The sequence below is a fragment of the Saccostrea cucullata genome, unplaced genomic scaffold (assembly GCF_032062105.1).
Source record: "Saccostrea cucullata isolate Sc308-1 unplaced genomic scaffold, CSIRO_AGI_Scuc_v1 ctg117, whole genome shotgun sequence".
NCBI classification, from domain to species: Eukaryota; Metazoa; Mollusca; class Bivalvia; order Ostreida; family Ostreidae; genus Saccostrea; species Saccostrea cuccullata.
In genome coordinates, this window is record NW_026932623.1 from 346,905 (window position 1) to 374,870 (window position 27,966).

General features: G+C 34.0%; 1 protein-coding gene across 3 annotated transcripts; it reads right to left on the reverse strand.

The window, feature by feature from the left end:
• Nucleotides 1-2,206: 2,206 nt before the first annotated feature.
• LOC134235642 (transducin-like enhancer protein 4) lies at nt 2,207-27,966 on the reverse strand. Of its 3 annotated transcripts, none has more exons than XM_062717779.1 (20): nt 27,512-27,966; nt 27,181-27,278; nt 26,928-26,991; nt 25,744-25,788; nt 21,545-21,607; nt 21,350-21,424; nt 20,679-20,850; nt 19,250-19,263; nt 14,055-14,192; nt 13,332-13,382; nt 12,402-12,542; nt 11,994-12,126; nt 10,759-10,969; nt 9,909-10,089; nt 9,021-9,089; nt 7,577-7,678; nt 6,102-6,359; nt 5,546-5,628; nt 4,816-4,996; nt 2,207-4,456 (listed from the first exon to the last, which is right to left on the reverse strand). In XM_062717779.1, exons 1-20 carry the CDS (start codon nt 27,530-27,532, stop codon nt 4,349-4,351), a joined length of 2,208 nt encoding a protein of 735 aa, XP_062573763.1. In that variant the 5' UTR covers nt 27,533-27,966; the 3' UTR covers nt 2,207-4,348. The 3 variants fall into 3 exon arrangements, with proteins under 3 accessions (XP_062573763.1, XP_062573764.1, XP_062573762.1); XM_062717780.1 differs by having other exon boundaries at nt 12,015-12,126; nt 20,679-20,856; XM_062717778.1 differs by having other exon boundaries at nt 20,679-20,856.

Consider the following 27,966-nt stretch of genomic DNA (forward strand, 5'->3'; position numbering starts at 1 on the left):
GAACTTGAACCTTGATATCTGCAGTATTAACAAATTGATGGATATTTGTTTACACTATACATGTTTTCACGCTACATGAGTAGAAATGTGTATATGCCCTGCAAGAGGTTAAACACAACTTGCAAGAATATTGTTGTTGGGATAAATACTAGATATTAAGAAAATATGATGTGAGATTTGCATTACTTACACTGATAATATTCGTCGAGGTGAGCTTCGAATCTTTGATTACCTATGTTTATTTTTACAATCTCTTTTTTTGTAAATGAATCTAGAGGTACTATATTGTGAGCACTGAGCTCACTAAATGATACCCCCGCCTCCTATATGATTATAATGGTAAAATCCACGTTTTACTTTGAGAGACCCGAAATAAGTGTCAGGCCAAAAAATGAAATAGGAAGTACACAATGTCAGTGTATAAATAATGGACTAACAATTAGTATGAAAAATGTCAGCCAGCATTTGACTTAATGATAAATTTTATTTGTTGATAAGGTCATTGTATCGACCATAGAACTTACGAAATTATGACTTTAAACGAGCCTGCTGCTGAAATTCTTGTTTCATCAACTTGTTTGTCATTAATTTACCTCCTTGTAAAAATTGTTCATACGTACAGCATGCTCTTGCGTATCTAATAAACTGAGATATGTAAACTGTATGCAGGTGATCAAATTATATTGCTGCATAAGTAAGTAATTTCTAGAAAAGTTAAAGTCATCACGTTTATCATACAACTTGATTGTTAGATTACCATTAGCGTCTTTTCCAAGTAAAACATCTAAATATGAAACAGGTGTGTCAAACTCTGTGGTATCTCTTATCTCAAGCTCACCAGGATATATCGTATCTACATAAGATTAGAAAAAAAAACATTGTTAATTGACAGTACGTCATCGATATATCTAAATGTCGAGTTGAAGGCCACAGCAAGTGTTTTCTTCTTTTCACGCATAAGATTTTTTGCTTCATATGAATACAAAAATAGATCTGCTAATAACGGGGCACAATGTGGTACCCATGGGAATTCCAAAAGAATGTTGAAGAACTAGTCTACAAAAAGGACATAGATATTGTCAATCAGAAACTAAGACACAGTCCAAATATTTAAATTTGTTTTTAACAAAAAATTTTATGACCAAGAAAAGTTAAGTAAATTTTCAAGTTCCATTTTTATTGAAAAAGCAGCTGTTAATGATATCGAAAAGGCTGGACTTTAATTTATCGTGGGGAATAGTTGTGTATAAAATTGAAAACTCATTTAGTGTTTTAAGCTGTTGATTTTGGTAAAATCTTGTGACTGGCATTTTTCATACTAATTGGAAAATATACACCATTAGAGAGCTGTTATTTCACGATCATGACAAGGAGCACACGAGGGGTGTGACTGGTCGGCAGGGTATGCTTATTCCTCCATGGCACCTGATCCCACCTCTACGTTTAGCTCTCCTCCTATTTTGTATTGTTTTATGGACTTTTCATCTTGAATACTATTCGTTATCTCCATATGTTTCACGTCAGTATTATAGAAAGAATGGCAATGTCCATGGGTTGCAATGGGAAACCCAAAATATGTGTCGGATCAGAGACAACAATGGACAAAAGCAAAATTTCTATTATCTTAAAAAAAAATAATGAATATATTGCACAGATTTCTGCAGGATTATGTAAATAACAATCTCTTTCTCTGAGTCATCGGTCAAAGTCCAAAGGAAGACATTTTACACAGTAATCATGTTTGTTTACACTCTTCTGATTTGATCAAGTTGTCTCACTGTAACGTGTAAATCTCTAAAAAAAATTAATTAAGTTTATATTGTATTCACAGGTACAGAAAACAAAAACATTTGACTGCATGGTAGTTTAGTTTGTATATAATAATCAAATAAGTTCTCTAATTGCATTATCATCGTCTTTAAGATTTTGGCAATTTAAAATTTACACACTTTAATAATTTCTAATAGTTTTTAACAAGAACTTGGACGTGTTTTACGTATAATAACTCACAGAAAATCAACTCCCTTTTTTTTTAATTGAGAGTTACTTCACAAAGAATAAGAATGCAAACCAAATTTTAATTTCTGTATGGTCACATCCCTTCTGTTGGTCATTATTTTTATATAACATTGTCAGAAATGAGAGAAGTGACAAGAAATGAATGCTAAATTGACAAATGCCAGATGACCGCCAGAACAAGACATAGTCCAAATATTTAAATTTGTTTAATTACAAAAATAGAGAAAAGTTAACAATAACACGACTACAGTGTAATACATCATTTACGAAGATGGCAGGCAACTGAAATACCATATCCAGAACAGGGATCAAGGAAAATATCATCATAGAGAGCTGATTGTTATAGATGTATCCGAATTCTGACTTTCGCTATAACTTTACCAAAGAGAGTGATTTGATCTTTTATCAATAAAAAATATGAGTTTAATATCGCTATCTGCTCTTGTGCTGCGACAGTTTGTGAAATCTGAGAAAAAAGTAATAAAATTGCAAAATGACATATTTAGCAGAATGAACAACAAAAAAAAAATCTGAAATAACGTTCAATATCTTTGGTATATCTGCTCAAGCTTGTATGAGTGTTCCATAGACCTCCAATCCAGTTGGTCTACACAGTTTAAAAACACTAACGTCTTCAGTTTACATTTTATGCTCCCCCCGGAAAATTGGAACACAGATTTTACTGTATACAATCAAATGGAGAGTCAAAATATTTATTTAATATAAATGGAGATTTTCTTTCTTGCGGTGCTTACAAGTTTTTCTTTCCCAAATCTTTTGGGGTAATAGAAGTATGCATACACCTTTAAGATAGATTTTGACTAAAAACAGTGACTAAATAATTATAAAGCCACAATTTTTAACTATCACATTCCAATTCATGCTGGCTATTCCTTGATTTTGGTATTTCATCCTGATGTCAAACAACAGTTTGCATCCTTTTTTTGGTAGAAATTTATATAATTATTGAATTTTCCCAGTATTCATTAAAATTGAAGAAAAAAATGTTTGGTCTTATTTCCTTTAATGAACTATGAAAACATGGGAGTTTGAAAATGGTACTTTACACATACAAAATATACTTGTCTCTCTCATTCTCACTGATCAAAGAAAAATTTTCTAAAGCACTACATGTAACATGCATTCACCTGAATGTCTAACTACATTCACAACACGACAATCAGCTTTTTTTTCAAAATCATCAAGACACTTTCACAATCATGGATTTATTAAATGTTAAATGCTTACATCAACTAGATTTGACACAGCTCCTTTTCAACAAGGAAACAGCATTACACTTGCCATATACTAGAATGGAGAAAGCTGTCTCAGACATAAATTGCCACGGTGTGTCCAATATTCATAATACCAGACAATTTTACAACTAGAATTAGTTCATATTCACAACAGCACATTCACGAGTATTTCATAATCAAAAGAAAAAAATGCATTAACATAAACTTTTTCAAAAAATACTAAATTTGTCACACATTTTCTTTTTTTTATTTAGAAAAATCACAGGGACTACTACGAATGGGGGGCAAGAAATTTTTTAAAAAACTAATCACATATTTGTACAAGCCATCGTATACTCTTCTCTTCCTGCTACGGTATACACAAGAAATCTCTCTCTTCACTGTATAATAGCACTACCTTCTGAGATCTGCATCAGATAAATGTTTGTTTTACTTGTATATTTTATCTGTGCAATTCAGATAATTACAAGCATCTGTCCGACACATCCAAAGAATAAGCTAACAGTAAATCCTTTCTCTTGACTTCGTGTCACAAGCAACCTTCCTCTTGCACATTTCAAACCACACTTTGGTCGCTACGCAATAAATGCCAGAAATTCTCATGGAGAAAACTCTGTAGCTTTTGTCTGAACAACAATTCCCAAGTTCTTTTTTTCACTATCTGCAAATGTCTGGTACACACAACCTCAGGTTGGCTTAATTAAACACGCTCTCCTCTCCCTACCAGCAGGAACTCATTACGCTCTTCTTCTCTCATCCAACTCTTTGATAATTATAATTATGCACCAAATATCCATTTCATTTGACATGGTAATCTATCCTACTCAAGCATAAACCAAGATGGCAGCTTATTTTTGCAGCAGTCATTTCCAAATCATTCGGAAGATAAATACACATCCTATAGTATGATTGCTCTGCATATTTTTTTCTGGATTTCTTAAGATCGCTACATGATTTCGCCATTTTTCACATTGTTCTGCCATTCTAATAGTTCTGTAGTAGACAATGGATTAGTTCTTCAAGGGAAAACAAAAAACGTAAACAGTTTTTTTTTTTTACCCCGCTAGTCTGGATTAAAAGATGACTTCATACAGTGTTGCCTTCTTGTCGCCAGAGCCAGTGACTATGTATTTATCATCAGTGGAAATGTCACAGCTTAGCACTGAAGAGGACTCTTTGGACTGGAAAATAAAGCAGGAAAATACAATAAATCTCTGGATACAATGAAAGGAAAAAATCAAAGAACTCTGTATTTATAAATCATAAGCCAATGTGCAAGGGAAAATCATAAAGCACAAAAATTCAACCAGAGACAATATATAAATCTGGCACTTAATCTATCAAATAATGCAGACACACTAGTGTGTCCTTTTGGTTATTTTTAAAATCTACTATAAAGATTAAAAGTAATTTATAAATTGAAATTTCACTTGACAGTTTTTACTTAACCTTGCAAATGATTAAGCCATGTCATGAAATAAATCTGACATCCATTTCACAACTTGGTGACAAAGCATTAAGCCATAGAAGAATGCCTGACCTGGAATATGCTGGCACCATAAGGAGTCCTCCAGGCATTGAGGAGGTTGTCCTTGCCTGTGCTGACAAACCACTTGCCACAGTAGGCAAACTTGAGGGACAGGACACAGCTCTCGTGGAGGTGGAGCTGATATTTGTCTGGCTTACTGCAGTGGAGCACCTCCACATTACTACTCTCCATCCTGTAAAATACCCATATATCAATTCAAATCAGACTCGTACTTTTACATAATGATCACTATATATTTTGTCTTATCAACAGATATCATAATATATCATTATTAAAATGAGAAATATCATGTACTAATTGTTAAACTATCCATGGGCTCACTTTTCCTTATTTATGATTGTAATCATTTCATATTTTACCTATTTTGGATTCTAAATTAGAAATAAATATCCTGTACTGTTCTGGTATCTACTCTATATAGTTCTATTGGTCATGTGGTTTTTAGCATCTAAATTTTACAATTTTTGTATTATATATTTTTATAGTGCTATCTTATTTAATTGAATTGAGTATGAGTTCAAAGCAAAACGAACATAATTACAACAGCCCTGACAATATTTTGTTAGCAGACAATAGTATTTACAATTCACTAACTAGGTACAATAAGCTAATCCATAAATGTGCTTTCCCATAACAACGAGACAATCATCCACAAAGACCAATAGAATGAATTAATACAAGTTTCCTGGGATTTCGGGGACATGGCAATGCTCACACTTACCCCACGGCTAACCATTCGCCAGTTGGACAGTAGCCAAGGGAGAAGATCTGAGAACTGAAGTCATGTTGCTTTAACTGCCTTCCCTGTGGGTTTGAGATAAAGAGAAATCAATAAGGCATCATCCAAACACTGATACAGAGGACGTAGTCACTCATCATATACTCTCTGCTACTGCAGACAACAGACAGCTCTCACTCAATCGTAAATACTCAACAGTATCAGCAAGGATCTTCTAGGGAATTGTAATTTCAGAACCTTGGTGTAAGTTGTGGGGAAAAAAATATGGCTGACATTTTGATTAGGGCTGGTAAACTGGAGAGAGAGAAACTTCCTGGGAGATGACATATATCCCATTAGATTTGCTTTCTTTTTTAGATCCAAACAGTTGATTTTTAAAATATGACAAAATATTCTATTCCTTTCTAAATTATATTATTGTCTGTCTGTGTAGCAGAGTAAAATATGATTTATATCATTCACAAATCAAAATATTCTGTTTTTTAAATGTCGTTAGTTTATACTTTCATTTTACACATTTATTTGAATTCTTTTGTACCTCTCTGAGATCCCATGACCGGACTGTATTGTCCAGTCCACCCGTCCATAACTTGGTGCCGTCAGGTGAGATGTCGATACAACTGGCACCGTCCGTATGTCCCTGGAACTGTCGCACCAATGTCTGGTTGTGGAGGTCCCAAACCGCAATGTTACCATCACTACAACAGCTGAAGCAAACTTTGGAATCGGGGCTGATTGCTAAAGCATAGCACGCTGGAGCACTTGAAGTCAGCTCTGCCTTTATGCGTGGAGTGGGCTACATAATGAAAATAGCTTCATTAACCACATTTTTTGTCTAAGGTAACAACCATCAAAACAGCATTATATAATAACTTGCATTTAAGTGCTTGGAGGAGGAAGTGAAAGAGATCATGACATACAAAAAGCCCTCGTAGCAGATCTTTCTGATCACAAAGAATTCCCTTCCCATCCCCTCCAGCCCTTTTTACCATTTATTTTATAAAATAACACAGACAACCATGTAATCCAGATCAAAGCCTATCATTATGGTCTTTTGAAATAATCACTGTCACACTGAACCAATCCACATGTTTCATACTCTCCCTCATTCCTAATCTACTTTTATTTCAGAGGTAAAAAATCAACTTTTATGCCTTTCAGTCATAAACTGGAAAGCCTCTATGTTTGACATCCATTAAGCTAAATCTGCATCCTAAATGATGTCTAATGAATAAGTATGATTGTCCAAACACTTGTACTGACGAAAAGACAGGAAAAGTCAGACAGAAAATGCCTGAAGCCAATGGATTGATTCCAAGCTATAATGGTTTCCTAGCAGTCATTTGTCGACAACCATTAGGTTCTACATCAACACAGACTCTCCCAGTAAGTGGAGTCATTTGAGGACAAACAAAGAAGTATCAGCTACAGCCAAAGTATTGTACAGTACTGTGTACTAACAAATAATACACTATATACATGTACTGTGTACTAACCATAGCACACTAAATAAATGAGCAAGTATCACATACAGATGAAAAGTATACCAAATACATTGAAGAATCACATACTTATGTATAGTAAGCTAAATACAAGTATCATTTGCTAATGTATATACACTTTATACAGGTACCAATACTGTTAAATAGCAACAAAATAAGGTACCATATACAATGTACTGAGGAATAGTACACTACATAAATTTATTGACAAATTGAACACTTTATAGAATTACTATAAAATGACAAAAACTCATATACATAAAGCTTGCACTAATACATGTATGTATACACTCTGCACAAATAAAAATTTGTACAATGAACTACATTATAGTTAAAGTGTTCTCTTTTTGGTGCACCTAACAACACTGATACATTATAGAGAGAGCTTAAAAGCTATTTTTATTGTTTAAAAAGCCTAGAAATGATGGGACCAGGTTGGTTCAACACTTCAGAGAACTTATATATAACTCTTTACTTAAATATTGCCGTTAATGCTGCTATAAACACTTACAGCTGCGAGATCCCATATAGACAGAGTGCTGGCCTCTCCTCCCACAATTAGGGTCCTCCCATCCTGTAGTAACTTGATTGATCGGATGTAGTTGTCTCTTTGCTGTAAAGAGGATCAAATAAATCCTTTAGTAAAATTATACATCAGAATATCATATCATTCTTTTACTTAGGTAGTAATAGCCACTAGACAGCTAAAAAGTGTCTATATTGTTACACTTCTTTAAACAAAAATAATATGGAAGTAAATTACATAGATTTCTTGGTGCCGGTCGGTTAAATCTATACTTGTAATAGTCCTGGTTATTAACTTATATTTCTGACTTTCCAAATAACCTATATTCTCATCAATAATTCCCTATTTTTTTCTGTTATCTGCGAGGTACTCATTTTTCCAGCTTAATCCTGACTGACTTAAGTAGGACATTGACTTGTACAAATTAAGTACACGTAAGGTAAGACAGATTCCATCAGAATCAGACCATTATGATAAATTCTACAGAGTTTTGTAATAGATATGATCATGCCAAAGACTAAATCATGTTCCTGTAATAAGACTAGAGAGAGGGCAATAAGTACTCTCGTCTCCAGTATACAGTGTACTCCTTACTACGGTGATGTATTGTACAGAATGTTTTATCCCAGAAATTTATTTTCAGCCTTTATAAAATCTTTTGTTCTTTTTTCTAGATCCTTTCTATTATTAAAAGTCACTAAAAGTATACAAAAAAATGTAATCAGCTTTTAAGATGTAAATCACCAAAGGGATATGTCACAAAAACATTATAATCACAGGACATTTTTCTATTTTTGCATGCAGACAAATGGAGTCTGTTCATAAAACAACGGAAATTGCAAATTTTCTGTACATCCCACACCATGTTAGAAATGAGAAAAATGGAATCCAATTATTAACAAATACCACAACCAGCACAAAAATAAAAATAATATCATATGAATCATAAATACCAAACACGGTTTAACTGACATAAGTGCTAATAAACTCTTGTTTACCAAAGAGAATAAAATCAATTTTTTCTCATTACCATGACTTGCGAAATAAAATATTACTTTTTCGCAGATATCTGCATTTATTTACGTATCTTTTACCTTTACCTAAATGCAGAAAAAAATCGGCATAGGAAATATTGTCAAGGATTCGTCATTACTCCACATTTTCTTAAACTTCTAAACATTCCACTGCCTAGTCATGCCAATGTTTCTGACAGTGAAATTTTAATATTCCCAAGAAACACGTAGATTAATCCCCAGAGAAAATCTAATTGACTTTAACACTCTTCATGATTTGACTAATTAGAAGTGTATGCTGGCATATTATGTAGAGACAAACAAACAAGAAAGCCAGGGAGGAAGCTGTGAGTTAATTTTCTCATTGTTATTGTTAATATCTGTTGTTAATTTGGTGATAATTAACTCTTACATACCAGACAGTCCAACTGAGAGATAGGGCTCTTGTTTCCTGGCTGACTGATGTCCCAAACTTTTACACAACCCTGTAACAAATTTAAACATCTGATTATAAGTGTCTTTTACAAATAGTACATGTGTGTGTCTTTATCACCAAGTGATCATGTGATAACTGGTTTCCAACAGAAATTTTAAAAATTCTGATTTTTTACATTCAGTTAAAATTCATAAAGTATCTCTTCCTATTCATCTTTTTATAAAGCATATTAAAATCAATTTCTAAAGCAATTTATTCTACTTTCAGATACTTTCTTTAAGAATACAATTAATTTTTCATGACAATGCTGTCTTGTGCGATTTTGAAAATAAGGCGTCATTGAGAATATAGCATAAGATTGAATTTACATTCTGATTCACTGATTATTAAAGATATTTATTGTACACACTGAAATTATTTCTTCTGAAAAGGAGAGTAATTGGTGGCAGCATTCTAATTTAACACTTTAATAAAATATTTATATTTTTGAAAAAAATTCTGACAAAATGCTGGTATGGCATTATGGTGAATATGGCAATAATTCTAATATTAATTTGACAGATTACTATTATTCACATTTCAAAATTCTGAATTCTAGGGGTTTTACAGATTTTATTTTCCAAATCAGACGTAGAAATCCAAATTTCTAGTGTAATGTTGTACAGGATGGCTCAATATTTTAGCTCAAAATTTTACTTAATAAAGGTCAACAACTATTTAACAACATAGATTATTCATGTTGTCAATGTTTTCATCAGAACACATTTCACGGGAAATAATAATCAGGAAAAAGGTTTAAGAAGAGGCTGTATTTACTTCGTGTGCTGTGATATAATGTACCATTATCCCTAATTCAGGACAAATTTACCTTTCCACCAGTATAGACATGTCTTGTAGGATTACTTATGGTAACAGCACACACAACTTCCCCGTGGTTTAGTGTGTTTATTTGTCGGGCATGACGAGGAATCCCAGGACCAATCAGAGCATCCGGTGGAAATGGCACCGGCTGCATTTGTCCATCAGCACTCACATGGAACGAGTAGGCACTAAAAATTATACATCGTTAAATCATCAAAAATTATGCTCTCCGACACTCAAAATTTATTTCTGTAATCCACTTTATTAATTTGGTACAGGTGCAAAATTTTAAATTTCATTTTCAGTTAAAAAGTTAATTGCTAATCATGTTTTAAAATGCACTTAATTCTCTTTTCCTTCCTTTAAGAACTGTAATCAAAAAACAATTGAAAAAGTGTAACAGTTGTTCTCATTAAATAAAACATGAAGTGTTTGAACTTGGATCTCTGTATACTTAGAAGATTAATTATGCAGGCTGACTTATGCCTCAACTAATTCATCTTCAACAAAAAAGCAGCAAAAAAATGTCATGACTAAGGTCAACTATGCAAAGACAAAGGTAAACTTTTGCCAAAACTAAGGTCAACTTATGCCAAACCCAAAGACAATTTATGCCAAGATCAAAGTCAACTTATGCTATGACTAAGTTCAACTTATGCCAAGATTAAGGTAAACTTATGCTAAGACTAAGGTCAACACCAAGACCTTAATTAAGGTCAAATCATGTCAAGACTAAGGTCAATTTATGGCCAGACTAAAGTCAACTTATGCTTAGACTAAGGTCAACTTATGCTGAGATTTAAGTCAACTTATACCAAGACAAAGGTCAACTTCTGCAAAAACTGAAGTTAACTTACGGCTTTCCTCCTGCCGAGTTTCCTAGGGCTGGTCGTATATGAGCTGCATGGGCGGGGTTGCCATGGGGATCACCTTGGAATAAATTTCGGTGGTTGAAGGTAATGTTGTTAGGTGATATATTGTTATGAAGGGCCCCAATTCCATTGCTGTAACTTGTTGAAATATCAGCAGGCATGCCATGATTTGGGGGCAGAAAAGGAGGATATGTTCCTGAAAAATAACGTACACTTCGTTACAAAGATCCATACTATAGCATCTAAAACATAAATCTTTATTCAATTACTTGTCTGTTGAAATCATTATTTTAAATTACATAACATTTTTAACAATTACAGTATCTGATGAGATTACATGAAAATTATGTTGCCTGATGATTTATGGTTAGAATTCTTTAACATTTAAACACCGAGTGTATTAAGATAATATCGGAGACTGGAGAGGAGTGAGAGAGAGCTGGGCTAGACTTTGTTGATGCCTGTGCAAGATTGGGGATGTAACAACTTCATTCTCTCACTTATATCTTCAATGGCTTGCCCACTTGTGAACAAATTTCAGTCATTCAAAAGACCCTTGAGATGATGAATAAAACAATTCACTGTGGAGGAAGTACTGCTTAGGCCATTTATAACAGTCCTGTGTCTGTGTACTTCCCTATCAAACATGCTATTTTGTTATACATGAGCAAGACATCATGAAGAAACTTCTCACTGTGGTTTTATTTTTATCCCTACATACAAGGCACTTCTGCTAAAGAGAGGATCACTGTAAACTTAAGAGTCCCTACTTATTTTCTAATTAAATGCCCTAGTTTGCATTCATCTAAGTATGCACTCATTCTATTAGATAATTATACACTCCAAACCCCTATCTGTTTCTGTGTAAAAAGGGGAACCTGTCACCAAAAATATTTGAAATTTTCTCAAGGTTTCCTATTTTGTTATACAAGAGTGCCATATTTTGGTGGACCTTAACTGTTAAGCAATACTGAGAGCAGAGTGACTTTTTTTCAAGTATCTCTTATTGAAATTATTTCATAAATGAACAAATTATGCATTTGAGAGGCAGTTATATAGTGAAGGAATTTATCTCTGTAAGTTCAATGTTTCATGGGATTTCCCCTTTTAACAGTTCAAGATGTCTATCAAAGTGCACCATCACCAAACAAAACAGGAAGTGACAGGTGGCATTAGTATCAATCAACAAACTTGTCTCCAGGGGGCGCTCTCCCACTCACCTGCCAGGGGGTACTTCACACCTGGCTTGATTGCCCCGCCACTCCCACTGGATGGCCCCGGGGTGGTGTTCCCTGAACTTGTGGGGGTTGCTGGCTTTGATACAGGGGTAGAAGCTTTTTCATTAGGAATTGACTGGAATAAAAAAAAAAACACACATAGAAATGTAATCATTTTACACAAATCCATCTATCACATGTAATCAAATCAATAATTAAAGAGCTATGTCGTGTTCTGCTGCAATCAACTGTGTTAGAATATGAGAGAGAATCAATCAGTATATTTTATCCCTTAGTGCCATAAATTAAACACAGAAAATGACATTAAGATTTCCATGCTAGATCACTTTCAGTCCTACAATTATTGCCCACGGCAGTGTAAGTAATTAGTGAAGAAACAAAGTCCTTTACATCTCTGTGTTTTGTAGAGGTTGAACTGCCATGTGATGAAGCGTCACTCCTGGGACTGATTCGATCTTCTGATGACTTCTTACTGGCTAAATCTTTTGCCTTTTCCCTGGGAGAAAGATCCCCATTCATGGGTGCACTGTCCTAAAAATGAGAGAGCTTGTGTCAACATGGATAGAAAACCTAACCAGATCTAAGATTTACAATGGCTGGTATCATCTAACTCTACCTCCTCCAAGATAATACAGTTACAAATTAAATTTTTTGTGTCAATCATAAAAAGTATGTGCAGATCAAAGCAGATACTCTCATTTTTCTACACGTATACTTAGATAAAAAGTTTTTATATAATGACATGATTCTTTTTTCTAACCTTATTACTTTATACTTTTTTATTCTAATTGCCTCCAACGGATGCATTATCTATAATTGATCAAAGCCTGAACCTCAGCAAAAAAGGGTTGCGAGGCCTGAAAACCTATGATAAGATGTCAGAAAGCGTAATCATCTTGTCCAATTTTACAAACAGTGCGGATATCCCTGAACTGGCAACAAGAGAGGGGTTCAAACCAATCCAAGAATGAAGAGGCTACTTGAACATCGGAAGTTATCGACATTCGACAAAGAACAGCTGCATACTAAGTCTAATCTGTGTTCCCCCTAAACATGATAGTGCACATTTTCTTCCTTGTAATTTGTTGCTGTAATCTTGACACTCTTTCATCATGAAATAACAAGTGGTGGATCTAAAAGAGCTTTTGTTTACAGAGCATTCAATAAGACAAGCCCTTGTTTTTTTTTTATTTTACCATCATCTTCAATTTTTAGATAACTCAGGTTGAATTTTTTCTGAGGGACACTTTCATTGTACATGTAGTATAATTTCCTGGAATCCTACTAACTTTTTTTTTTAATGATTCAGACTTTTTTTACCTCTCCAACATCAACCACCAACTCCTGATCAGACTTTTCACCTTCACTGTCCTTCAAAATAATAAAAAGAAATAAATAATAAATAAAACATTTTTATTTCCTGTGAAATTTTCTTCTTACATATAATCTGTACATTGTCTAACACTAAAAAATTATGCAATTTATATTTTATATATAATTTCTATTTCAATTTTTCTTTTTTCCAAATTGTATTCCTGAAATTTGGTATTAGTGTCAAGTGGTTTCAAATTCAAGGAAAAGCTCTCCACATTTTTTGTTTCCTTACTGTCTCATGCGAAAGTTTTAATGGATCAGGAATTTCCAAAGTTAGCAAGGAAAGCTCCCCTTGAATGTGGACAGGTTCTGCCCATGAAGTGATAGTTGCAGACCCTCTCATTATCAATGAGCCCTGCATACGTACCAGGGAAATAGGTCCTCATGTTCAACAGGAAATTATACTTAAAACCCATTTAGCATTTGGTGGTTATCTTATTCTTGTTACATATAGCTCCACATCCGTTATTCAGAGCACTTTATGCACACTACCTCTATATTTGAAGAATTCTACACATCCATCACAGTTATTCTCATTTGAAATTCTTTTTGGTGTTTGGAACATTGATGATATATACAATCTTAAGATATCAGGGCAAAACCTCTATCCATCTCCATTAGAAGTTTGTGAATTTGCTTGTGTTTTTATGCTACTTTTTTAATACTTACCCTTTCTTTCTCCTCCACTCTCCTCTTTTTGGACTCGTTCACTTCTGGGGTCCTACTCCGACTACTATACTTCTCACTAAATTTATGTTCAAACTTTTCCCTCTCTCTTTCCCTTTCACTGGGGGAGGCAGATGATCTCTAAAAGTAAATAAAACCTGTGTAATGCCTTACATTCAATGAACATTTATTAACAGAATTTGGATAATAAAAAAATGTATTTCACATGGTGCCCCATTACAAATACACCTATATTTTTTCTCCTTTCAGTATCTGTTTTAGAATTTATTCCTATATTTAATCTCTAACACAAAAATCAGATGGAGAAACTAACTTTTGGCTAATTCAATAATTTATTTTACATAAAAAATATGTTTAAACAAAAAAAAATACAGTTTTGAACTTCCATTACTTCTAATACATGCAATATTTAAGTTACAAAGGCATGCCACCACTGATACCAAAATGTGGGCATGTTTTTGCAAGCAATACTAGTATTGACATACTTAATCCTCAAATAAAGAAATGTTTATTTGATTGAAGTGTTAAACAACAATGCATTTAGGTGCAGGAGCCTACGATTGCATAAAGTGTAAACATCAGAGACACTGAAAACTTCCTTTTACTTGTTTACTCTGTTTTATAAATAGCAATAATGCTTTTTTAAATCGACATAAAGATAATTTCCTGGCCCTAAAATATAACCATGGAAGCTTTAATCTATGAGCTTTCCCAAACCCTGTGTGGGAGACAAAGGACGGTACTTCTTTATCACCAAGACTCTTGTAATACAATAACAAATATTATAAACTGAACTACTCTGAAGTGCTTGTCAAGCGTTTTTATGACTCTGTGTTCAAATACTCCATATGTATTTGTCCAGCAGGGCCCTTGTCCTTTGCTAAGAAATGGTGTTTACACACAATTCTATTCCAAGGTCAATATGCCCCCCTTAAAGATTTGACAAATATGTACAGTCTACTATAAGTCAAGTACAAAATGATAAGATATAGACAGATTATTTACTCTTCTAAAACATATGGCAGTAATTTTTGTGAATAATTGAAAAATTTCTCGCAGGTGTCTGACATCATGGAGAGGGTGTATTTTTTGTAAGAGTTTTGCTGCTATGTCAAACAGGAATTTGAAAACCAAAATGCCTTCAAGAATTTTACAAAGTTTCCTTGACAAAAAGATATCTTTTAGTTATCAAAACGTACAATCAATAAATCAAATACTTTTATAATCATAAAGAAAACTAAAACCTTTGAATAATTCTTTATCCTTTTTTCATCAATGAAGGCAAGGTTGAATATACAATTTAACATAATTAGTTTTTCATATGTATTTTAAGTTCAATGATTGGATGGTATCTTCAGTTTGTCATCTATAGGAACATTTTATGATTCAAATATAAATTATATGTCTCCTGATATGTTTACTATAGATTTACCAGCTCTTTTGGGAACTCAAAATCTGACATTTAAAATTGAAAATATTATCCCAAAAACGTTAATTATATTGACTCAGTTTTGTCACCAATGTATAAATTTTTCTCCCCATGGAAAATGATCAGCATTAGATGCATTTACAATCGCTTGCATCGAAAAGATTAATTCAGTAGATTAAATTTAAACTGCTTAAATGGGATTTCCCAGGCAGAATCTAATCCCTGCCACCTTCCCCCTGAACCCCTACACAGAACACAATCAAATGTGGAAAGAAAAATGGATAGTGAGTCCTAAAGCCTCTCTCCTAATTTTCTCACATTTTAACACCGATTGTCTATTCTCCAAGTCCCTGTGTAGTATTTGATGAATTATTTCCTCCTAATACGAACCTTGAAGGGGGTATATATTACCTACCTTTTATTATACACTTAAGACCAATCAATCTACCTCAGGGGGGAGTGGTCTCAGTAGAAAATGGACCAATCTTCTTTTGATCCCATGAAGACTTAGTATCTTTTGTTCAGATTTATGGATTACCTGGAGTTAATGTCCAGTTACATTGGATCAAATTCTTCACTGGGTATTTTTATACTGCCTTGCCAAAAAATTGAGATCCTTAATAAAATTACGAATTACAGCAGATCATAAAATCTGGCTTATAGCCTATCAGAGTAATCAGACCAGGACTAACTCGTTCATGCAGTGTAAATCTAATCTCAGTCTGGAGAAAGAAGTATTTTTTCTGACAAGTGACTAGATCTTTCCAATCTTCCTCCAGAATTGGCCTCCCCCCATTTGATGGTCCAGTAGACCTATCATAAACCCCCACGATACTACAATGTTAACTTGAGTAATAAAAAAATGTACCGATTTACATCTGATTAAGATTAGACGAAGGTTTATAAGATATTTAATTGCACCTTGCAGGTCTTATTTCAGCAAATATTTGGAAAATGAAAGCTTGCAACCTTTTGAATCAATGTCTATAATCTGTTAGAGAAGTCTTTTCTCTTTTATTTCCCCCACAGGTACACATATATTTACATGGGGCTCTACTCAGCAAAGATAAAAGGTTACCAATGCGAACTGTGTATCAGAACCATGACAAAAATAAATTTAAATGGGATTAAACGGATCTTAATTTGATGAATCTCATTCCCATATTGTATTTTTTACACAGTTTACCAATCTTCCTGCACAGACAAGGTGTATTTTGGTAACATATAGAAGTTTCCCTGCAAGGAATATCAATTTTCCTGTGCAAATATGTGGACAACCTTGTTGACACAGGAATTTAGTGAAGTTGATAAATTTGAGATCTCGAGGAAACATTGACATTAATGTTTAACTGTTAAAACGAAGCATGTAAGACTAGAACCCATTGAATTGTTAATTGTTTGATATTAGGCTTGTAAAAGAAGTGTAAACAAGACTAAGACAACCAAATACAGCACAGTAAACACCCAGGGAGAAAACATCCTGTAGTCCCGGCCAAATAACAACAAACTTCAATCATCTCTTCTTTTTCACCAAAACTTTGGACAAATTGAAACCTTTTGAACAGCTACTAGTATACAATGTTTCTTTATAAATCTAACAGAGGGGGTGGCTGAATAAAGATCAATTTAGTTGGAAAATAAAAACTTGGATGTCAAAACTCATTAAACAACTGTAACCTTTGTATATCCCTATTTCCACAAGACTTCAATAATTTCAAAATAGCTTGGCCAGATAAACACAGCCTGTGTCAACATGGGTTTGTTTGAAACCTAAAGCAATCCATTTGTGCAATGTACACAAGCTAAAGGTACACAAGAAGTTTGGACCGATTCAGTCAATTTCTAGAGATCTGGCTTTATTTCCAAACACCACTAGTTAGGAATGTTTTATCATCTCAGTCCGTCAACAGAAAGAAGGGAAAATAACAAATATATAATTTGGGGTGCTGAATATTTACTCAGTGCCCCCACTGAAACATGGCAGTGTGTGCCAATAATCAGTCATAAGACCAAAGCAAACACTAACTATCATCTTAAGTCAATACAGTCTGTGCGTAACTTCAACAAGTAGCTAATATTCTATCAAGGCATATAGAACTAAGCAAATTTACATTTCTCACATCATAAACTTTCTTTTGAATTTTTTTTCCGATATTTATTTATTAAGCTGTGTACTGTCTGATTTGATGGCGGTCCTGAAAATGGGACCTTTTGCCTTTATTTACATTAATCATACTAGTGCTCAAGCTTGACTCTTAATAAACATATGTCACAGTAAATAATATTTCCCATTTATGGCAAAAAATCACATCAGCTAAAAGGAACTCATCTGTTGTACTTTTTTCTTGGATGAAGAAATGTTGATTACTGACTGGACATTTGCGCATTTTCGATTTCATTGGCTTTGGATAGATCACGGTTGACTGCCTACATTAAGGCATTGACGTCCAGTGAAGCGTGGTATGTGATCAGCTTACCCATAATAAGCTTTAACCCTGCTGACACAAGCCCAAAAACAAGTAAATATTGTACCACTTTTTAGGGGTGTACTTAGCCACATGATAAGCTGTAAAATCTGTTAGCAGAAGTGCTTAGTCAAATAAAAACCTATTTAAGAAAGGAGGCCTAATCCCTTGACCAAATATGGAGAAAATTTCTCTGGGGAAGGGATCAGCATTATAGTAATATCTCAGATTTACGCTGAGGTTCAATCTCTCAGAAAAAAAAAGATATTTCAATTTTTATAATTAAATGTATTCCTTCTTTGATCCAACCTGTACATTACTACATGTATTGTTTTATTTCACTTTATAGAAACAATGAAGACCAAAAAATTATCATGATCGAAATTAATTTTAAAAAAAAATAATTTCATTTTCAGATTTGTGAAAAAAGAATACATGCATCCTCTTACTACCTCTACAAATTCCTTATAACAGAGAGAAATTCTCTCCCTGTGTGACAATGGGAATAAAATCTATAATCACACTTCAATTCAGCTCTCAAATCCCTTAAGCGGCTGAGAAAGCAATATTTTCTAAGTAGCTGTGAAACTAATTTTCCAATACGGATCATCCAGCGGTCCCTAGTGATCTCATTTCACAGTGTGATGAAAAAATAAGGTGATGCCAAATATGAAACTTGATGGCTAATATTTAGAGGTTTTATATGAGTTTCACCCTACGGATTCTAGTCTGTCTTCTTCATTTATAATTGACTTGTACTAAAAATATCATTTTTAAAGGAAAAAAATATATTATTACATCAGTGTGAAAGCTTTCATGGTTATAAGATAGTAAAGTTCATTAAAAAATACAGTCTAGAAATCTACCATGTTCGTACTTGTAATATGCAAAAAACTCATTAATTCTTAATTCTGATAATTAAAAATCATAATTCCTAACCTCTTATCAGAGATATCAAAAGATTAATGAACTAATCCTGTTTCAGAACCCTGTAACACATCTGATTAAGGAATTAGTAACAGCTTTTCTTTAATCTGATTACCACACTAAATTAAATCGCCTCTAACACATCTCCATCAAAAAGAAGTCAATTCAGTGTCAGATCTTTGGGTCAACTCCAGAAACCATAAATTTATTAATTAATCAATCAACATTTTCATGATTAAGACTCTTTTATATCCACAACTGATAGAAAATGAAAACTCTAGGATTTTCTTTGATGACGTTCTGTATAGTCATTGAATAGAGCAAACAGAGAAAGCGACAAAAAACCGAATACTTACGTTGTGTTTGTCTTCTACAATACAAAAAAAAGCATGAATTAGATAAACATCTCACCTATTTACTCAAATTAATCATCACAAATACCATCATTGATCGCCTAGACATAATCAATACCAAACGCTGCATGGTCTGGGCTAAAACGATATTGACTCTGACAATGTCATTATAGCCCATCATCCTGATCACACCATTTCATTCTAAAGATAAATTCATGCAGAATTTTACAAAAACGATTTAAACAACCAAAAAAAAAAAATGCTCATGTAACTTTGACTTTAATTTCTTTCTTTGCAAGTTATCAAGTAATATCAAGACTGAGATGAAGGAATATGTTCTGCAAATAGCCCTTATGCATGTACTGGCGGCAGCAATCTGCTGTGGGGAAAAATTTTGGACCCAGAATACGTGCAGTGCAATCTGGTGGACCATGACATAGGTTCATCGAACAATCACTGCCTATTTCCCCCTACTGCGATCAAAAAGAGTCAACGTGAATGATTTAGTTAATTTGAGTCGTAATGATAGGGAAACAAAATCAATAGCAGATAAATATTTAATTCTGCCTGAAAGCCATAGAAATTCTTTAATTATCACAAAAACACAACAATTACTTTGACCCCAGGGTATTTTAATGCATATTTACTGAAGGAAAGCTGTCAATTTTCTTTGAAAATGCATGGAGTCCGGATGATGGCGACATAAATCAAATAATGGCCTGTTCTCACTTTATAAATTCAAATTTCTCCCAGGGTTTTGACACCAAATCCTCTTATCTTGAAGTATTTTCTCCCAACCCCAAGAAGAGATCATCAAACAAAATTGCATGCAATACAATATTCCTTAATCTAAAGCCAGATCTGTGGAAAATAACATGGTTTTGAGTCATATGAATGAGGTGATTTTAGTTCCATCTAACAGGCCTTACAGGACATATACATCTCTTTCATTGATCTCTTGAGCCAAATAATACAATTTATGGCTTGCATTTTCCAATGATTTTTTCCCTTCTTTTAAGTGCCATGGTTCAACTTGCCAATCATAAATATTGCCTTCATTGTCGCTTAAATACCAATACAAAAAATTCATAGGCTTGGGTTTTTTTTTCTCCTACAACATCCCTAAAGTTCATTACCTTATTCTGTATATTAAGTTAACGTTTTTAAATTTCAATCAAGAATTTTTTGTATGAAATCTTTCTTCCTTGATAAATAAAAAAAATTGCAAAAATTCAACTCTGATAATAATTTTTTTTTACTTTTTTATGTCCTCTTCTGGTCTGAAATACCATTAACTGGTAATCTATGACATGACAGGGATCCGACATTATACTAATTATCTCCTGCAACAAGGATATACCTCTAAGGTCTTCCATATGCAGATCAAGTGCTACATGTACCATTTTTCATGCATCACCACTTTTAAATTTACCTTTGTCCTCTTTTTGGAGGAGATGTGAGGGTCCAAGACCACTGCCCTGGAGGGCCAAAAGACTAGCAGCACTGGAGACGGGGAGTGGGGGTTGAAGCCCCGGGGGGTGAGGTGGCATTGGGAATGGTGGGGCTCCGTGGCCGTGACCTGCTAAATGTTGGCCTGCCTGCATCTGTTGCTAGAAGGAAGTGGGCTTTGTCATTAGTATGTGACAAATCTCAGATTAGTTACAAAAGATATTTTATGTTTTCTTTTATCAGATTAACTTACATTCTAATAAATTTTGTTTTGAGGATGAAAAAACACAAAGTACATTTAGATCTTCAAATAGTTAAATGATTGTTGATGTATTTATCCAGTACAAAATGGGTACATTGTATTTCAGACTCTAAATTGTACTATGAAACATGTACTGGGTTCCACAGTTCACAGATTGCTTTTCACTTTTCAGTCCTAAACATACATATACACGCTGAAAGACTTAACTCTGATTCATCTGGCAATGCTGTTAATTGATATCAAACTCTTACATTTGTTGTAAAATGCCAAGTTTACCACGACCAATAATCAAATGATCATCATTTCTCTCACACAAGATATCAATTACATACATGTATTCATACAGCATTTAAATCGAATAAGAAGAACATGCCATTTCTAGTTTTACCCACCCCAATGATTTGGTTGAGTTCTGTCATAGTGACCTGTTTTGCACGCTCCACCGCTGCCGCAACCTGTTGTTGATGCTAAAACATAAAAAAATAAATACCACATCAATGCGATCCAAATAACTTCTTATGTGGCATTTGGTTTGAAATATGCTGAAGCAATTAGCTTAATGAAACTGAATTGCTAATAAAACTTACCTCCTGAGAGAGAAATGGAATGACTTGAGCACATATTGCATTCAATCGCTTGGCAATTTCAGTCTGGAAAAAAATGGAAAAATACTAATAATATAATGTGCAAATGAAATTTAAAACAGAACTCTTAAAAAATACATTAACATTAATTTACAAGTATTTAGAGTTTATTGTACCAATCATGACTTATCAGCTTTTCACATCATTCTTTTCTTAGTATTTTTGTAGCAATCAATAAATGATTTAATAAACATTATGTTTAAACATTGCGGATTGTATCTTTTCCATCATCTTAATGACTGGCAGCTGTTCCTAACGCCTCCTGAACTTATTACAGTCAAACAGACAAGATTACAACCAAAAAGTCACCCATATCACAAATGTCAACATGAAATTTGGAATGTGTTACAATAGTAGATGTTTATGTCACATGAGACTAAGTCATGTGATCGCATGTCTTGCTGTTATCAAATTTTTACAAGTATGTTGACACCTTTTTGATGTCTCTTGTTTAATGTCTGCTCATTCAGGTGTGAAGTCTCTTTGTTTGTATGGAGGATATATTTTTTTGAATTTTTTTCTAGTGTCTACACAATACATAATTATTATTCAAACTGTGGCTTTGGAGGAGCGAAGATGAATTCTGATGAGCTACAATTATAGGACTGAAACATAATTATTCCCAATATCCTGCTCTATATGAGCCTTTCAAATCTTTGATGCATAAAACATATGTCTTTGTTATGCAGATAGTGTCCAATATTCTTCCTAACTAAATCAAAGCAATGATCAGGCTCTCTGTCAAGCAAAAAATCTGTCAATATTCATGTACCGTTTCTTATTTCCAGACATAGAAATTCTTCTCATTGTATTAACAAAGGACACTCCAAAGGACTTGAATTCCCAATGTAAAGTAATGTACACTAATTTGTTCCAATATCTACCATCTGTTGCAAAGCAATTTGTTTAAAATTGTGGTTGTGCATGGTGCTGTGAAAATGCTTGACTTACTGGGCTTGTTCAGTTGTATTGGGTTGCTAATCATTTATGATGAAAGGGTTGGGATATTTTCCCTCTGATTATATTTTAAAACACATGCTTATAATCTTTGGATTGACAAAGAAAATCTTGTGCTGGAAACCAATCAGCCACACCAAATAACAGATGTTTTACAGAAAGCACTATTTCAAATGAAACCTCCTTCTTAAACAGTGCCCCTGTGCATTCCTGCAGCATTGCCTTTCATATGCACAAGCTAAATGTCTAATACTAAATAAATAGTATTGGTTTTCAGTTCAATATAAGCAGATCTTCGAACCCTTTTAAAGTATCTATTTTTTTATTTTACAGAAGAATGCTCCACTAAAAATCTTTTACAATGATGAAATTGTACTGTACTAAATGCTGGTTATCTATTTCAGTCAAGCTCCGCCCACTTTGTCAATCAAAGGTAATCGAGAACCAATAAGATCTCTCAACCAGGTAGAACATATATTGCACGCTATATGAAGACTTCATCAAATCTACAGACTGAGGTGTTTTAATCTTAGATTACTGGTGTGGGGTTTTTTTGTTGGGGGTACTGGGGTAGGATGCTGAGGATGGAATTTCAGCTGTTACATCTCAAGCTTCAAGTCACACATGGCATTAGACAATACAAAATGGAAAGCACGTCTGGGCAACATATCCTCTAAATTCAATATTTCATTTTTTAAAATTCAAATAATCACAGCCTAGCTTTGATTAAATGTACAGAAAACGCTATAATAAACTGCTATTCTAATGTTGGGAAAAAAATCAATTTTAGTCAAATTGTCATTTTTAATCCTGTTTTATGAGCCTTGTGTTCACCCCTCTGAATGTTTTATGAATTCTTATCATGGCCATTCATCTGGTCTACTGTATGTGATAATATTATTAAATGCTATGTGTCAAATCACCTGGGTATTTCACAAATGGTTGGTGATGCACGTCGATACACATGATAATTTCTCTCAAGGTGTGCTGAACAAGACAAGTTTCCATTAGGATTTTTTTTTCCATCCTGATCAGCAAATTTGCTCCGTCTAATGAGTTTGAGCAATTTCAATAAATCATTTCTCAGCTAAAGGTCTTCCCCCTTTTTTTACAAGGCTTTTATTTCGGGCACTTTGAAGGAATGAACATTTTTGAATGGGACAATATCACACAAGGCTGGTTACAATTTTTGAATAGGTTTTTAGGCCTTAAGTAAATATTGACTGAGTAAACAGTCACAGCCTCAAACTTTATGGGCCGTCATGAAGCTTTAGGATTGTTTTCCATTCCCTATTGATCGGCTCCCCTCACATGTTCCAACATCTCAAGTGTTTGCATATGAAACAAGTCAACAATACCAAGTTGATATTAGAAAAAGGCTTCATCAGATATTAGCAATAAACTATTATCGATTCCCCATTATAGTTTCATTAAATAAAGCTATTGACCAAAACAAAACAAAAAAAGTAAACCTTGTTTTGCATTCCTTTGATAATTCAATATCTGTCTGGTTCCGATTGACAGACTTTTATTCAGGGCTATATCAGTGTTTCCACGCTGTACCCTAGGATCTGCCAAAAAGTGCTCACTGTATGCCCTTTGAAACTGCCTAGATCAACACATCTCTTTTCAATTGATTTAATTTAAAGATAAACTTAATTTTTTGTGCAAATTTTTCATTATCAATTATAGCTCATATCACAGAAAATTATCAATTATACTATTTAATACTATACCTCCAAGGTTCATTGCAACAAATAAATTTTAATTTACACAATAGAGACACATTTTAAATTTACACAACAGAGTCTACAGTGTTTAATTGACAACTATAAGGGTTAAGACCTTAGGAGCCTTTGACATTTATCATGGAAGGTCAATGCCATTGCAAAAATATATGTTAAAAATTAACCCCCCCACCCCCCCCAAAAAAAAACTGCTGAAAAATTGACTGTTTCCATAGATACAGAAGAGAAACACCCATTTCAAGACTAATAACAGTTAAATTAACCAAAACAAAATTGATTTTTATGCAGAGTCTTGAAGACCAAGAAGAGAGAGAGTTTTCTTTCATTTGTCAACTAATTGCCTGTGAAGACTGAGATTGTCAAATATTCACACATCTCCAGCAGTATAGCACCTCAACAAACCCCCTTACAGAATGTGAAATGTCTTCCTGACTGGTACCCATAAAAAGTTGATCTCAAATTCTCTCCCAAGTACACTGAAATTTGGTTCCCTATACATATGTAAGGTATCAACCAGTGATTCATTGCTGGAATTTGAAAGTCAAAGGCAAAACTTGAGGAAAAATATCACTCTGATCACTAAGATATATTTGTATAAATTACATGAGATGGCCCCTCACACAACTGGCACTTGGCCACAAGCATGGCCAAACCCACTCATTACAGAGTTCAACAGTGAATTGTTTACTAAACATCTCCCATCATACCAATCAGACTGGGTTAGCATTTACTCTACTGAATGAACATGTAGTGTCTACCAAGCTAGCCAAGTCAAACAGGCTTACAAGACAGGGCACCTGCTGTCAATCATTACCACAAACACCGGGCACTTCTTATAGCAAGCAATGTCCTAAAGCATTAGTTCCAGAAAAGCAAATAGGATGTTATGCTTTCAGTGTATCAGCAGACTTATAACAGGATAGGATTTTCTGTTTGTCAGAGATGTACAGTTGGGGCATAATTTTTTTTTAAAAGTTTGGCCCTTAAGCTTCCCTGTCCATTCAGTAATGGTTGCTATAAAGATGTTTTGACAAGTTGGCTAGATAATTTATTATTTATCACTTCAATGTGTCACTTAAATACAAGATACAAGCTTCCCTTATGAGTCAATTTATACCTTGCTTTGTGGTCATATGGTAATGTGACAATGATGCATCCCGTCCTTAAAAATAATTCTGGTTTCTACTAAAAACCTCTGCTTAATATTTTCTATTTTCTGTTTATCTTTCCAACAAGCTCTCTACGTCTATGTTTGATGTAACACCTGCACATGAGGGTAATTCTTGTGGTGAGTTTGATAAACAGTGATAATTTACGTGACACAGTAGTTAGGCATGACACATGATTGATTAACAAAATTGTCTCCCCTTGAAGAAGACTTCACACCCTAGCTGGAGAAATTTTAGGTCAAGGGTCAAGAAGATATAAAACACTCACCTGTTTGTGCATTTCAACATTGAGACCATAGGACATCTCATAGTACTGAAAACAAAGAAACAAAAGCATATTGTTAATCAGCCTTCTAACAAAGTAAAAAAATCTGCTTCATCAAGAAAATATTTTAAATAAAAAATTTATATAGTTCATTTTTTATTAGCTAATGGCAGTAAAAATGTGCACATTAATTTGGCAGCTTTGAACACAATTAGCATATCTAATCTCGCATATTGGGTTCTTGGACGCCCACTGCTCTTGGGTTTATCAAAGGTATAAATAAACATCTGAAGGTGGCAGGCAGGTGAAATTTCTATCTGGCCCCACTATTACTTACAATCACATTACATGCTTGCTTTCCTCAGGAAAGGGGAGGATAATTCAGTGCAGTCATGCCTGACTGAAAAAGTACATCCCCTTTGGAATCCTGTGGTTATTTTGACACCCAGTTACATAACAACTGATTAATAACCTGTCTGTCCATTATGTTAATTAGAGACTGGGTTGATATTAGTGATAAAGATCAAAACTTATGTCCAACCTAATTACACCATGCTTACACTAGACTGAATAAAAATTCTGGAGGGAATATAGTGACCAATCAGTGAAAAGTTCAAGGAGAGGACTTGACAAAAACATACAGACTTGGGGAAAAAAAATTGTCAATTATTTTATGACCTAGTCACTGCGGAAAAATAAGTATACGGTGTATCAAGCAGCAAGGTTTTAAAATCAATTAACAAAATACTTCGGCTTACAACATCTATAAGAACTTGTAGACTTTTAAATAACGCGACAAGTTCTAGAATTACACTTAGAATGAGGGCTCTTCACATGTATGGTAATTATGCCATTGTGTTCAGATGGGTGCACGGATCGTCAAATTCAGTGATTTTTTTAACAAACAATCGAAATGCTTTTAATTTGAAATGTTCTCTACAAGTAAACAATTTGAAAATCCCCTTCTTCAGGTAAACTGTGAATTTGTTTTTTTATGCCATGAGGATAACACGTGTAATAAATGTTCCTCTGTATTCTCTAATTTCAAAGTAAGTGATAACATAACTTGTAAATGGCATTCCACTTTTGCGTACTACAGGTTACCTGTGTGTGTAAATTACATGCTTGTTGATCACAGGTAAATACGTTCATTACATTTGGTCACGCTTGAAATGATCTTCACTCACCATGACGTAGTGTCTTTGCATTTCTGTTTTCTCTTGGGCTAATTTTTCACACTCCATTTTTAAACTGTGGAGAAGGAAAAAAGGGAGAAAATCAATCTCATTATTCAAAACACTGTTCACCATTTCTTTTTTTAATTCAATAAATATTCATCAATATATGATAATTGCATTCATTTATTCAATGAAATTTGAACCGAGGAAATTTATAAACTTTATCAGGAACTGCGAAGAAAAAAAATAAAGCACATCTTACGTGTGATATTGTGCTTGCAGAAAACTGAATTCTTCTTTGATTCGATCGCATGACTCTGCTACTGTGAACTTAAAAGGCTGGCTTGGTTGATGTGGAGCCTGCAACATAATAGAATTTATAGAAACAAACTCCACGTGTTTTTGTCTGCAAGTGTGTTAACATGAGAAATTCACACATGACCCCGTTTCGTAAAAGATACCAATGTGCACTGAGGCGTGCTTTAACGGTACAGAGGTTTGTTAAATTATTTTGAGTTCCACGGCAGCCAGTATAGACAAGGGTTTTGTTGATGTTTATAATTTTTTGGCGCGCGTGAGAACGTGAAACTTACCGGGTGCCTGTTCGGATACATCTTGAGTTGTGTGCGAGTTTTCAGTCACCTAATTCCTTGAAACTTCAGGTAAATAGACAAACCATTGAACACTCACACACCATAAAAGAACAAATTCCTGAGAAAATACACGGTCACATCCCCGATACGGCGGACGAATATTCCTTACTTCAACTCATCGATCTCGCCATGAAAATAACTCCCTATAGAATTTTTACATCCCCTAAAATAGCACAATAGAAATGTTTTGGCCAATTGAAACTATCCGTACTCAATATATATCATAACACACGTGCAATGGACAAAGACAATACTCTAGTAATGTCCAAATAAACAAATACTTGCAATTAAAAGTTAACAATCCACAAACGAACGTCTTAGATTCGTGTGAACGCCTTGTAAAATACCACACACATATACACACGTTTCGACTGCCGGTTAACAAAGCAGACTGT